Raw genomic sequence first — 14278 nt, 5'->3', positions numbered from 1 at the left:
CAGGATTTAGGATTTGACATCTGGTTAGAAAAAGATGGCCTCTATTTGGCATTTGAATCTCTCCATGTTTGAACCAGTCCCCTTTTTCATTCCAGCACGTGATGCTTCCAGTAATGATGCTCTGAAAACAGCTGAATGAAACTGCACCTCCACTGGAGTCCTGCGTCTCTAAACTGATTCTCGAATCAGCAGCTTTCGAGACTCCTATCAGTCCATCTTGAATTAAGCAAACTGCCAAACTTCAACTGCACTATTTATGTCCTCCTTGCCATTACCAGACTGATTTATTCACATGAGAAAATGTTAAACAGAAGATTTTGCTGAAAATAGCCCAGAGAAACCCAGAAAGAGACTGCCAAAGTGGCCATCCAGGTGATCCTCCACCAGATTTCCTACATCCAGGGATGAAAGTAACTTAAAGGACTTGCTAGTATGCCACAGTCCTGAGCAGGGGGTAGGGCCTCAACCAGAAGAGGCGTTGCCTCAACCGGAAGAGGCCCAGCCTTTAAATCCCAGGTCTTTAAATCCCGGGCTACCAGCTGCAGAGGCGGCTGGGTGTGCCGGAGCTCGGGGTGATTTAAAGGGCCTGGGGCTCCATCCGCCGCTACCGCAGTGGAGCCCCGGGCCCTTTAAATCGACGACAGAGCCCCAGGGGCTCTCAGCTGCCTCCGCTACCCAGGGGCTTGGGGCTCTAGTGGAGATTTAAAGGGCCTGGGGTCCCTGCATCGGCTGGAGCCCCAGGCTCTTTAAAGTAGGCACTCTGAAATTTTAAACTAGTCCAAATCTATATTCTTTTCGTGCACTGTGAAAAGATTTTCAGATCATTTTACTGGATTTGTAAAAGTGTCTTTATGTTGATCCATTTATATTTATTCACAATATTAATGTATTGCTTTTATTTATTTTTTCAGAGGTTTTCTAATATTTATAAATAAATATTTATTTCTACAAAATAGCAACCTACAGCAGTAGTGATTTGTACTAATTAGATTTTTTTTAAAAAACAGAGATCCAATAAAAATCTTCTCTTGTTTTCCCTTAAGATTCAGTTCAGCAAAGGACTTGTGAACATTTGCCATACTTTAAGTACACGAGCTTTCCTTTGACATAAGTAGTTAAACTTGACAACATGCTCTAATACATTGTGAACATAAACCCTGATTCAGCAGTGACTCCATAAGAAAAATAGCTAGGGTGACTAGTTTTACCACTCCAACAGACCACACACCACAACCTCAACTCTGCAGCTGTTGTGTTTCTGCCCGTTAACAGATCATTTTCACCCACAACATTTGTAGTTGCAAGTGTTTGGAGCAGTAGCTCATTGTGATGAAATGAAAGGGATGATGGAGACACAGGCATTCTAAGGGGAAGACTTCAGGCTGTCTTGGTACAAAGTTGCTTGTCCCCTTCCTCCCCAATGAGATGTGTGTGTCACGTTTCCATGTACGCAGACTCCGTATCTCCCCCACTACCACCATCAGGGAGGCTTACGTGGGTCTAATTTTCCCCCTCCACCAGTCAGGTTTGGGTACACTTGGCTCACAAACACTATCAAGCTTGTACATACCCAACCCCTCCTGTGAATCAGGCTTGTAAGCATCTGCTGCTGCTTCCCTTTGCTCTCCCCCGGATGTTCCCAAAACAAGCGTGTGTGCTTAGGGACTGCATGTTGCACCAACAACCACCAGCTAAAGGATCACAGTGCATCAAAATTTCAGTTGAGCTGTGAATGACTAAAAATTACCCTGAACCCAAAAGTTAAAAATTACCTGAAAGCAAAAAACAAAAACAAAAACCATCCATTGGACCGGATCTCGTTGCCAAGTTTGGGTATGTAGATAGTATTTTTGAAGAGCTATTAGTCAGTCCCATCATTGTCTAGCATTAATTTAAGTCACACTCTAAATCTGGAGATTTCTTATTTAAAAGTTTTTAAAGAAGTCAAACAACCATTACATTAAATGTTCAAATGGTGAAAAAACAAAGTGTGTGTGTGAATATTTACACTGATTGGAAACCTGCCTTTGGGAAAAAAACCAGGAAGGTATGTCCCATTTTAAATCCCTTTTGTAACACAGTCAAAACCATGGTGTCTCTAGTAGGAGACTAAATTCTTCACAGTCAACAGATGGCAGCATTGCAGAAGCTTTTGCCCTCTGTTCTCTTTAGCTGAGGGGTTCTCAAACATTTCATTATGTGGGCCTCATCTTACAAAAATTGATCCTTTCCCCTCCCATTCAGGATCAGCTAACATTTGTGTGGCAGGTACACCAAATGCTTACAAAGAAAGGTAGTACTAGAAACGCATTTATATAAGGTTAGCGGTCTTTAAAGGAACGTGGGATCTGCCAGTTCTCTGAAGACCATCACCCAGTACTCCACGTACTGCCACTGATTCAGAAAACTCAGTTTGGGACCTGTTGGTTTAGAGGCATGTACAAGGAGTTAACTCTTAAAACAAATGCCTCTCCTTTCTTATGGTGCAGTTTTTTCCAAGAGCTGTAGCCATCAGCTGTCCAAGTTCTTTCCTGCCCAAATCTTTCTCCCTTCATTCATTCCTTCACGTAGTTGGAGCCAAAGGTTATATTGACAAAACACAATCATCTGAGAATAATGAGAGCAAAAGTAGACTGCATGAAAAAGTCAAGGATTACAAAATCACCACCCCCATAACGTATCCCCCGCCCCTCTGATGGAACATGGCCGTCATATAGCACCTGGGAGCCATACAAACTCTTCAGACTCTAACTGCTTTGTTGCCCAGGGAGTGCAGTGGGGAACCTCCTGACATTCATCCCATCATATTGTTTATAAGCTGTGCTATGTGGAAAAAATCCATTCATCTATTGAAGAAGCCATTTGATGCCATGTATCATCTAAGATTTCAGGCCTTCCTGTGGGAAAGCCAACCACAGGGGGATAAAAAGGGAGGAACATGCTAATAATACATCCCCACTTCAGCTCACTTTTATCCTTCCACTGGCAGGCAGGAGCGGATACTAGCAGGTTTCTCCCCAGCCTTCATCATAGAAGCAGATGAGCCTGTGGCTTCTACACAGAACACTAGGTCTTTTCACACAGAGCTACTCAGTTTTTGCATCAGTTGTTGGGACCACTCAGAGCCCCGTTCCGGTCCCTGTCAGCGAGGTTCCATTACAGCCATGAAACCAGGGCTTCCTTCAGACTGCAGTTGCCTCAGATACTCTCTGTAGGTGACATGGAGAGATGCACCCACCAGACCTGTAGTAGTACTGCCCCAGCTCAATGCGCGTCTGCTCGTTCCAGGCCCCACACGTGGATCATAACTGTATGGAGAACACCCCAAGAGGGAACTGGGAGCAAAAGCTTCTGACTCCACGGCACCTCATCTCACCCCACACACCCTTCCATGTGGCACAGGGAAGAGGCATAAGCAGAGGGCTCTACCCCTGCATGGATCCTCTGCAGCAGGCTCTGAGGCCCTTGTAACCAAGTTTTCTCAAATAATAGACTGGTTCTTTGCCTACTTGCTGCAGGGAAGATGGAAGTAGGGGTGCTGGGGTTGAGCAGCATCAAGAAATATTAGCAAGTGAATGCATGGTCTCCATTATATACAGTGTTTACAGTTTTGTTCACTGGCTTTCAGCAGCCATACAACAACAACTATTCAAGTACCCCTAAATTATTGTCACCATATAGATTTATTGAAAAAGATGATTTGGCTCCCCTGCCCCGCATTACCCTGTGATTACTTTGTTACCTTATCCTCTCCTAGTATTCATACTACAGTACTTATTTCCCTCTCTCCTCAACATCTTCTCTGGACTCACCCTCGTGTGGGATAAACATCCCCAACACCCATGGAAAGTAATGCGAGAATAGGGAGCGTAGTGCATGGCAATCTGGGGGCTCTGCTAAGTCTGCTTTCTCTGCACTATTCAGAAACTTTCATGTAGCTGATGCAAGACTCTGATAGTTCTTATCAAAGTGCAGGAAGCCTTGGGAGACTCTAACCAAATTAATATGCACAGAAATGTTTTCATGGTTTATTCAGGTGATTCTTCCTTTCTAATTTCAGTGAAAATAGTTTTCTTTTTGGATGAAAACACATTTTCCTGCCGCGATGGCAAAATCCAGCACAACAGTCTGTGCTAGGGGAAGAGAACCAGAAAATGAAATGTGACCACAGGAAACAAAGAGGCTAAATCAAAGCTGAAGAATTTCCCTGCCCACGCCAAGGGGAAAACAAAAAAGTTAAGAGAAGGAACTAGCCAAAATGGTGAACACTGATTTTGATTTTTAAAAAATTCTTTGAATGACTACAACCCAGGGACATGCCTGTTAAAAATACAAATCAGGACTTCTCTTACAAATCACCTCCTTCTGGCCCCACTGTAAATCACAATCATCCATGTGGGTACCTCTCTAGTATGTGTAACTAATTGCTCATCCTGTTTTACGAATTACCTTCCATTTTTCACCACTGTCAACTACTCAGAGTGACCAATAGGACAACATGTTCACACCATCTAACTGCATCGATTGCTCAGCTTCAGTATATACACTGAGATCTGGAAGTAAACAAAAACTGAAAAAAGGTTCCATTCTCTCAGAGCTCACTCTCTATCTCCAGTGTTTTCCTAGAAGGAAGATACCGATATTTGCTGGTGTCTACATATTAAGTGTGCTTTTCAGGTTGCATGACTGAAGTTGAAATTTACCATTATTTTTGGGAGGCCTAACATAGGTGCTGCCATACCCCCTGGCTTGAAGTGGTTTCATACATATTCACAGTTTACAGTTTGGTTCAATGGCTCTCAACAGCCCCACTATACAAACTGTTCCAGCTCCCCTGAGGCCAACCCTTTCCTCCCACTTCCTCCAGGCCTCAAAACTTTAAATATACCTAAACTAGTTTTGTCTGTCAAATGCAGGAAGTGATGAATGAGAAAAGTGTAGGGTTTGATGAATTGGCGGTCTTCTCATTACCACTTCTGAAGTGTGGATGATCTTATTATATTAGATCTTTAAATTAATGCATCATGAAAAGCCTGTATGTATGTGGATCCAGCATAAGTGAAAGGGGTTTGGTCACTTTCACAACAATACAAAAAGGAGGAAGCGTGGTAAAAGAATCTAGAAAGCAGTGAATTATACAGAAAGAAAAAGACTGAAGCCTCCAGGAGGGAAAAACCTTTTAAAAAAAAACAGAAAATGATGAAACAAAAATTCTGCAGCCAATTATTTAAAGTCAGAGACATGAAGGAAAGACACAGCAGTCTACATAGGACCCTCAACAAACTCCAGGCTCAAGGTTCCACACAAAGAAAAGAAGTGGAAGACATCAGCATGACCACCAGGTGTTTGCTGCACATTTGCCTCATACTGCTCTTCTCCACTGAAATCTCATCTCAGCTCTGTACCATGCTTCACTTCCAGCAGAACAAAGTGAACAAAGAGAGCTTGGAGCTTCTGGAGAAAGTGAGCGGAAATCTCCCCTCACAATGCATAAATGAAAGGGCAGCTTTCAAACCCACCCAGGATGCCCTCCAACTCCCAGTGTCCCAGAAGGAGAATGCCAAGGTGGCAATTCAAGAGATCCTCCAAGAGATCTTCAACATCTTTAGCAAAAACCTCACCCAAAGTGCTTGGGATGGGGCTTCCATAGTCAGGTTCCAAAATGGCCTTTACCAGCAAATTCAGCGGCTGGAGGCTTGTTTGAGAGCACAGACAGAGAAGGGCTTAACCAACCCAGAAAGTCAGGACCTCCAGATCACCAGTCGGAGAGTGAAAAAATACTTTCAGGGGATAGATGCTTTCCTGAAAGAAAAGCAATACAGCCTGTGTGCCTGGGAGATCATTCGCGTGGAAATACCCAGATGTTTTGAACTGATTGACAAACTCACTCGAAGGCTGAGTAACTAAGGTACAGTACAAAACTTTTCCCTGGAGTAAATGAATTCACATTAAGGTAATTTATACAGCTGAACAAAGATAACGGATATTTTATAACTCTGCTTATATAGGGCCTGATTCTTCTTTTATAGGATCAGTGGCCAAATCGCAACTGATTTCCATGGCAGCAGCTTTAGGCTCTTCCTGTCCTGTCCTGGAAACGGATTTTCAGTGACATGGATTTACTTTTTGGTGTTTCTTCTATTGTTTATTTTTGCACATCTTCATAATCTCTCACATATCAGTACTGTTGTGCAGTTGGGAATTGGCAGACCATGCAACAAAGTACACATATGTGGAATCCTTCGGCACCTCACCAGCGCTTTGTGGTATGGGAGGGAAGGAAGTATCATTATCCGATGACCAAAGCACTCTGACTTCGACATACATAGTGTGTTTCTACAATTATCAGCATGGCTATTAATTAATTTGTCCTCATGAGAACTCTTTCTAGTATTCCAAGGTTTGAGAAGCTTCCTAGAGACTTTTTAAAAAAATATGAACATACTTAAAGACTTGCGAGCTTACGTGTGGAAAAGATATTGTCATTTAATTTTTTGAGATCAATTCAGTGAAAATTATATTTTTTCCCTTTGTGTTTCAACTATTTCCAATTTCATTTCAGCTCCGGATGCTGCAACTACTGAGGTGAAGACAGACGGATGCAGTGGAATTCTTCCTCTCTGCAGATTCTTCCCACAGTGACATCTAACACTCCATAATGCTTGATGTCTTATGCCGTACATTCACTCTCATGAAATTCCAACTGCACAAATTTCATTTCATGTGATAATATTCTGTTCATTTACTCAGGTTTAAAATGCAAAATGAAGGATATCAATGCAAAAAAGTTACAAGACAATTAAGAATTTTAAAAGAAAGGGTTGGACCTTAAACATTGTTGACATTGTGTGTTTGCTCTATATTTCTAAGATCTCTTCTCTGATCCAATCTCACCTCTGAACTGTAACATGCAGTATAACCACAGTATAACAGCATAACACATGTGAACTGGAACAGCTTCCAAACAAGCTCCCTGAGGCGGGAGTTCCAGTCAGAGATTCCAACATAGACTCATCAGCCAGCTGGGCATCTGGAGACAGGTTTGGTTGCAATGATGGAAAGCGGGACTCTTTTACCAGGACGGAAGGACGGACCTTCAGCTCACCAGGATGAAGGTGAAGAGATACCAGTTCTTTCCTCTAGCAGACAAGCAGTTCAGCATCAGCGCTGGCAAGAGAATCCAAGTGGAATTATGCAGTTTTCAACTACAGGACAAAGTCACAAAGAAGTTTAGAAATTAAAAATACCAACCTTTTTAGAAGGACTAACTGAAATCAATGAACATTTTAGACATGATTTACAATGAGATGCAGTGGAATTTTAAACGCTGTTGCTACTATTTATTCTATTTGTGCATTGTGGAAATAGTTTCAGATTATTTTATGATATTTGTAACAGGATATTTATATCAGTCTATTATTTATTGCGCTTAATGATATTTTATCGTAGAATAATTGAAATAAATTATTTTCTTATACAAAATGGCAACAGAGTGGTAATGATTTGGTTAAAAAAAAATCCAACCAAACACTCTATTATTGTTCAGCCTTAAAACCCCAAGTCCAGAAAGTATTTATGCACGTGACTTCTAGTATGTGACCCATCCTACTGGTGTTCATGCTTCCAGCTGGGAACATACTTAGATACACGGATGAATCAGTGTGCAAGTTCACTGTACTTCCATAGGAAAAAAGGAGCTATGGAGTGATAATTAATCTTTCCACGATAACAAACCATGCACCACACCTGATCTCTGCCTCTTTTTCCTCTGCTACTTTTTCCTTGGTTGTTTTCCCCGAGCAGATAACTTCTTGTTGTGGATGTTTGGTGGAGTAGATGTCCTGGAAGAGGCCAAACTACTGCTGGGGGGGGCGGTGCCGGGGGGAGAAGAGGGCACCAATCAAGACAGTATACACCTTCAAACACACACCAGTTAAGTTACCATTTAATTAGCTTGCTCATAACTCCATCAATCACGTTTGTGTGCCTTCACATACCACCTCCCCACAATACATTTACAAGCACCAGCCCGCCCATTAAGTGTGGGCTTCCATGAATGCTCATCATTTGTGTGTCCCCCACACACATTCGGTTCCATCATTTTTGTGTGAGCACAGCACAGACAAAATTCATTCTTGAGTGCACACCACAAACAAAATTACATGTGAGTAATGAGAGCGGGAATAGGGCATTAGAATGAGGATTATCAAAGCTTCTCTGTCACCTCTAAAATGCAGCCCCCAGTTTGGGGGTGTCAAGGTTCCTTCCCCACTCTGAACTCTAGGGTACAGATGTGGAGACCTGCATGAAAGATCCCCCTAAGCTTATTCTTACCAGCTTAGGTTAAAAACTTCCTCAAGGTACAAACAGGGAAAGAGCCCACTTGGAGAGGTCTTCCCCCCAAAATATCCCCCCAGAAGAATTTTAATGAAAGAAACAGTAAAAGAATCACCTCTGTAAAATGGTAAATACCTTACAGGGTCATCAGATTCAAAACACAGAGAATCCCTCTAGGCAAAACCTTAAGTTACAAAAATATACATTCCATTCAGCACAGCTTATTTACCAGCCATTTAAACAAAAGGAAATGTAATGCATTTCTAGCTAGATTGCTTCCTTACTTTTTACAGGAGTTCTTAAGAGCATTCCTGATCTGTTCCCAGTAAAAGTGTCACACAGACAGACAGACAGACCCTTTGTTCCCCCCCCCCACTCCAGCTTTGAAAGTAACTTATCTCCTCCTTGGTCATTTTGGTCAGGTGCCAGCAAGGTTATCCTAGCTTCTTAACCCTTTACAGGTGAAAGGGTTTTGCCTCTGGCCAGGAGGGATTTTATAGTTCTGTATACAGAAAGGTGGTTATCCTTCCCTTTATACTTACGACAGGGGGAATACATCAGTCAGTTACTATCCAGGAACAATACTGAATTCTTCTGAAAAAGTCTAACTACCCCAAACCTATTGTGTGCCAGAGAGAAACTATTCCCACTCATGCCAGCAGACCTTGAATTAAAAAAGGGGCTATGCTGAGTGGAGAATTCAGTTGAGCTCTTTGACAATGTCACCTGTATCATAAGGAGCAGCCAATGTCTGTGAGGAATCCCAGCTCGCATTTCTTAAAAGAGAGGAAAACTGTGTAAATATCCCCCACTGAAGTTCTCCCACATCCTTCCAATGGTGGGCAGGAAGGAGGAGGAGCAGGTTGGACCCCAGCCTTCCTCATGGAAGTGGCTGTCATTCCATCTCCACACTCAGCAGAGTCTATGGTTTCTGCACTGATCAAAAAGGTCTCTCCAGACACAGATCTGCAGCATCTGTCTCAGCTCTGGTCCCATTAGATTCCCTGCCCCAGTCCTTTCAGTGCCAAAGAGTATTTTGAGAACCACGATCCACCTACACAAAACTTGCTGGAGAGGTGGAGCCTCACTAGATCTGATGCCACCAGCAGGTTTATCACTATAACTTCACTCCCCCTCCAGGGAAGAGCTGAGAAAGGAAAAGGGAAAAAAATAGAAATCAGCTGTTGCCACCAGCTAAGTAAAAACCACGTGCACAAACCTCGTAAGACACCAAAAATACAACCCTATTCTTAAAAAAGGTAAATATTAAAAAAAGAAAGAGAGAGAGAGAGAGAGACACAGAGAGAGAGAGAGAGAGAGCTAACTGCATCTTTCTAGACATTTCCTGATCTACGTAGATATCCAAGGTTTCAAATGAGTAGTTTCTAGGTATGATACTGATGATAGTTCATACCTGGCCCCAGGCTTCTTAGAGCATAGTTGCTGCCTTCTCGAACTCTCCAGTTGGGAGGACAGACAGACAGACAGATAAAGGGAGAGTTTTTCCTCCATTTTAAGAAGTTCCAGTATGGTGAGCACTCACTTCCTTTCACTTATGCTTTGCAGAGATATTTTTTACCCCTTTACATGTAAGGCAAGTGGAGAACAGCAACTACAATGGATTTTACATCTAACTGGCTGTCCATAAAAGGGAGCTACCTCCCCACCTTCATTTAGCACAAAAGCTTCACAAAACTTGCAGCCACCGGCCCCGCTCTGGCCTTGTGGCCACCGGTTAAGCCGTAGGCTCCTCTGCCTCCTGTAATCTCACCTCTTGGAGACTCCAGCACGCCCGTCTCTTGCTAATCCCCCTTTGTTTTCCTGCTCTCCAGTCAGTTACTGCAGGATTCTCTGTCCATGTCGTACACTTTGATTCCAGTTGTCGCGGAGTCACAGGGCGATGCTCTGGAACTACTCCCTATGAAGCCAGTCATGACTCTGGGAGAGCATGCCTCCTCTCTTTGAGCATACTGTTTCCAGGGCAAGAAGCTTACACAGCTTCGACCTTTCTGGGTCTGACCTTGGAGCATTCATCTCTCTCTCTCCATATATATATGAATTTTATTGTCAGGCTCTGGCTCTGACCCTCTTACACCAATCACTGTAACTGACTTCTACTTTGGCTTATCTGTTTTCTTCTAATAATATGGAGCCAGCCAATGCTGCTAGCTGCATTCCATGAGCTGAGGATCTGGCCCATTGGTCTCATGTTGGGCCAGATTCTGCCACCCTTAGGTTGACTAGTCCAATATCCCACAAGCAAGCCCCATTGAAATCAGTGTTAATAGAGCGAGTTATTGCTCAGTGTGAGTAGGGGTAGCAGAATCTTGCCTATTTTGTCTAACTATTCTTTCTACTAGTAGCAATGTAAATTAAAGGCTGTTTACTAAATACTACACTTTTTAAAGTAGATTTTCTCCCTGCCTAGTGCAGCTGCCATCTTGTCCTTAAGGTGCAGCATGTTACAGTCACTGTGTTTTCTCTGTCATGGAAAATTTCTATTTGTTCAGTCCTTGGGCCCAATTCTGAGAAGTGCTGAGCACCCACTAGTTCACTGGGAGTTCAGGGTGCTCAGTAGGAAGTGGTTAGTGCCTGTTAGGGTAAAGCCCTTTCTGTGATGTTTTTCCTTCTTTTCCTTGGTCTAACAGGGAGATGAAGCTGTCCATAAAAGGAAAAGTACAGGCAAACTTGACACAGACCAAGAGAGAGGAAAAGGAGGAGAAACGATGTGGGAAATATGCCATGAATTTTGCTGTGGTGCCATAATTCTTAGATGAAAAGTAGGAGTAAGGGAAATCTAGAAGATAATTATTTAGACCTGGTTGGAAGATCTGTTATTTTCTAAAAGCTATTTATGGACTGGACAGCCCAACAGCATTTGGCACTTTATAAAACCTGTAGCTTTGTGAAACAGTTTTTATGGTGGTGGCAGTGTTACCCGGGGTTCTTTCAACCACAAGCTCTTGGTAACTTTTACTGTGTATGAGCTGCTGTCAGGAAATAAATCAGGGGAGACACGGCGGTCCGAACGATAGATGGCTGGCACAAACAGAACAAGACAAGAGTGCTTTCACTTAAAGCTAAACTTTACTTAGTCTCAACAGGTTAGTAAAACACCCCCAACCCTTGATAATTATCCAAGCTGAGTGTGGCTCTTGAGTGACACAGCGGCAGCCCGTCTGCCGCTGGAGAACGCAAGATACATCCAGAGGGAGAGTCCCGTCCTGAAAAGTCCCACTACCTCAAACTTTTCCCCCTTATTTTACACATTATAAAACAATGACATGTTCCTTAAAGAAAACTTGTTAAGCAAGCGGTTTCAGTGGTCAAGCAAGAGGTTTTCTTCTGATTATTGATTACCCAGGTGTGGGTTTTTCCCAGAGTTTGCAGCCTTGAGGTCCTATTCAACATTCCTGAGGGCACATCCTGCTCTTCTAAAATGCATGTATCAGCAACTTCAACACAATTCTTATCAGGAAGGACACGGGGTTGAGCTGCTCTTTCTATGGCACCCAAATGCCCCACCCCTCCTGCCTTGGTCAAGCTGAGGCTGCTGCATGGCCACTTTACGGCCTGCTGACATGACACACATGCAATAAGCAATCGTGGTTTAAGGCGCTTTCCTGGTTTGCCAAAATCTCCCCGTACAGCAGGACAATAAACATAACAGTGTCTAGTAGAATGGAGAAAACATCCTCCCCAAAACAAAAATGGTGGAACAGTACACTGGGTGCCTTGTATAAATATACAGGGATAAACATGAAGAAAAAAGACACTAAAAATTGGGAAAAGAAACCACCACAGGAAAAATATCTCTCGCTTTCCGTGTTTTTTGACAGGTGGGATATGAATTTGCTCCATGGTTAAGAATCAAAAACAGATCCCAAAATCAGTAGGTGTGCTTCTTCCAGGTTCAGGTATAAAGTAGCCAAAATCTCATGAGTGGATCTAAAAATGGGATTTTTTTTTTTCATGAAGAGTCGGCGCCGGCCCTGGCCTTGCTGACCGGATGCCAACAGACTTGGTTTTCTGTAGATGCCAACAGACTTGGCAACAACAGTCTATTTGGATGATCTACATCTGCTTTTTCTATCCTATACTTTTCCCAGTTTCGTCATTACTGACAGGGAGTTTACAGAAAGCCTCTGAAGATAGTATGTAAAAGTGAAGAGTTAAAATGGCCTGCTTGAAGAGAGGTTACATCAAGTTGCTTCGATGCTTTGGCTAGGCCAATATTTTTCTCGCCCATTCTGTCAAAGTAAAGTGTCTACACTTGATATGCTAAACTCTAGTGGTTTCATGAGAGCAATTTTCCCCCTCAGCAGGTCATCCAAGTTTGGGAAATATAGAAAACCCATGATGCTACTTGTTTGTATTATAGGGCAATATACCACCACTTTCAATTCTGTGTGGCATGTTATCAAATGCAATAAAACATGGGATCATATCTGGGTTAGCCCCACTCCGTATCGGTTTTGCAATTTGGACATTCAACTGGTTTACCTTGGTGCTTCAGAACAGCTAGCGTGCACTCTGCTTGATCTTTGCTTTAGAGTTTGGCAAGGAAAAGTGGTCAGACAAAAGGATCAAAATAAGATGGCAGGGATATGGAATTGACAATTCTGCCATTAGTCAAGCAAGCATCATTTTGTTCATGACCATGCACATACATTGTACTTCTGTGCAGAAGATGACGACCATGTATTATCTTGGAATGCACTAGCTGGTGCATAGCTGTGGCCCCTTGTTAGTGAACCACATTTCCTTGGGCAATGTAGTAGCGTGGGGTACCTGGACTGCACCTTTTAACATTATCTTGAGTGCTAGATATATACCCTGTACTTGGGGAAAGGATCACTACACCTTATTCTGGCCCTGTATCTGCCTAGTCCTGAGAACTCCCAAGTTATTACTTTTTTTTTAGGTGGAGCACTTGGTTTCCATTGTTATAAGTCATTAAATTACCCTCATTACCAAAGGTCCAGGATTGTTCATTCTAATCCAATGTGTTCAAATAAATTCAGAAAATGTGGTAGAAGGCTGTAAATAAAGATTAAGAACAAATCAATACACAGGCTTTCTCCCCCTTAAGCTTGAGGACATGCTACGCATTGTACGTTTTAAGGTCATCTACTGCTGCTTATCTACCACATGTCACCACTGCTTATGACATTAGAAACAACTCGCTAAGGAAGTTATGAGGTCACAGAAAGGGGAAGATTATGATATGCAAATATCCTTAGCAAGGAAATGAGGCAAGAAATACAGAACACATGGGGCCAAATGGTGCCACCTCTCAACAAAGCTCAAAAATCTGGCTTTGGGTGGACTATTTTGCCCCTGAGCCTGCTGGGTTGGCATGGAATAGCTGCACTGGTGCTCTAGTGGTAGAGACAAATGGGTTCCTATACACCTCATACTTTGGTTGTCACCTACTGCAGCACAGACCTGTCTAGTGGCGACACCCTCAGCCCTCCATTCTGTTGCTAAGAAAGGCACGACAGAGTCCAAGGGGCATAGCGACCTCCCAGCACACCCTGCTCTCAGCACAGTACAGCTATTCTGCTTGTATTCTGCTTTGTGCATAAACAGAGGGGAGGGTAGCACGTGTGACTTAATATAGTGGCTGATTAGTTTCTAAAACGTTTGGGAGGTTTTCTGCTCTAGGAGGTGCCGGCTTTCATTCTGTTACACAGCAAAACTGAGCAAAATGGAAGGACATGTCGTCTGACCTTATGAGATCTTGCCCAAGAAAAGCAAGTATGTCTTAGACCACTTCACCTGTTTACACTGTAGAGACAGTCTCCCTTTGTACAGCTTCTAGCAAATCTAGAGTGTCGTATACCCTGAGACGCAGGACTGAGGGCAATCGGCCTGGGACATACGTCTGTAACCACAACACAGTTTCAGTGTGTATATTTTCCTCACATCATGTGCCTGA

General features: G+C 43.0%; 1 protein-coding gene across 1 annotated transcript; it reads left to right on the top strand.

Moving 5' to 3' along the window:
- The first annotated feature begins 5331 nt into the window (after window positions 1–5331).
- On the top strand, window positions 5332–5907 carry LOC140912120 (interferon beta). The gene has a single exon (XM_073346283.1). The coding sequence runs from the start codon at window positions 5332–5334 to the stop codon at window positions 5905–5907; it is 576 nt and encodes a 191-aa protein (XP_073202384.1).
- The last annotated feature ends 8371 nt before the right edge of the window (window positions 5908–14278 follow it).

The sequence above is a fragment of the Lepidochelys kempii genome, chromosome 5, assembly GCF_965140285.1.
Source record: "Lepidochelys kempii isolate rLepKem1 chromosome 5, rLepKem1.hap1, whole genome shotgun sequence".
Lineage (NCBI taxonomy): Eukaryota > Metazoa > Chordata > Testudines > Cheloniidae > Lepidochelys > Lepidochelys kempii.
The sequence above is the reverse complement of the archived record's forward strand: the minus strand, read 5'-3'. Positions and strand labels throughout refer to the sequence as shown.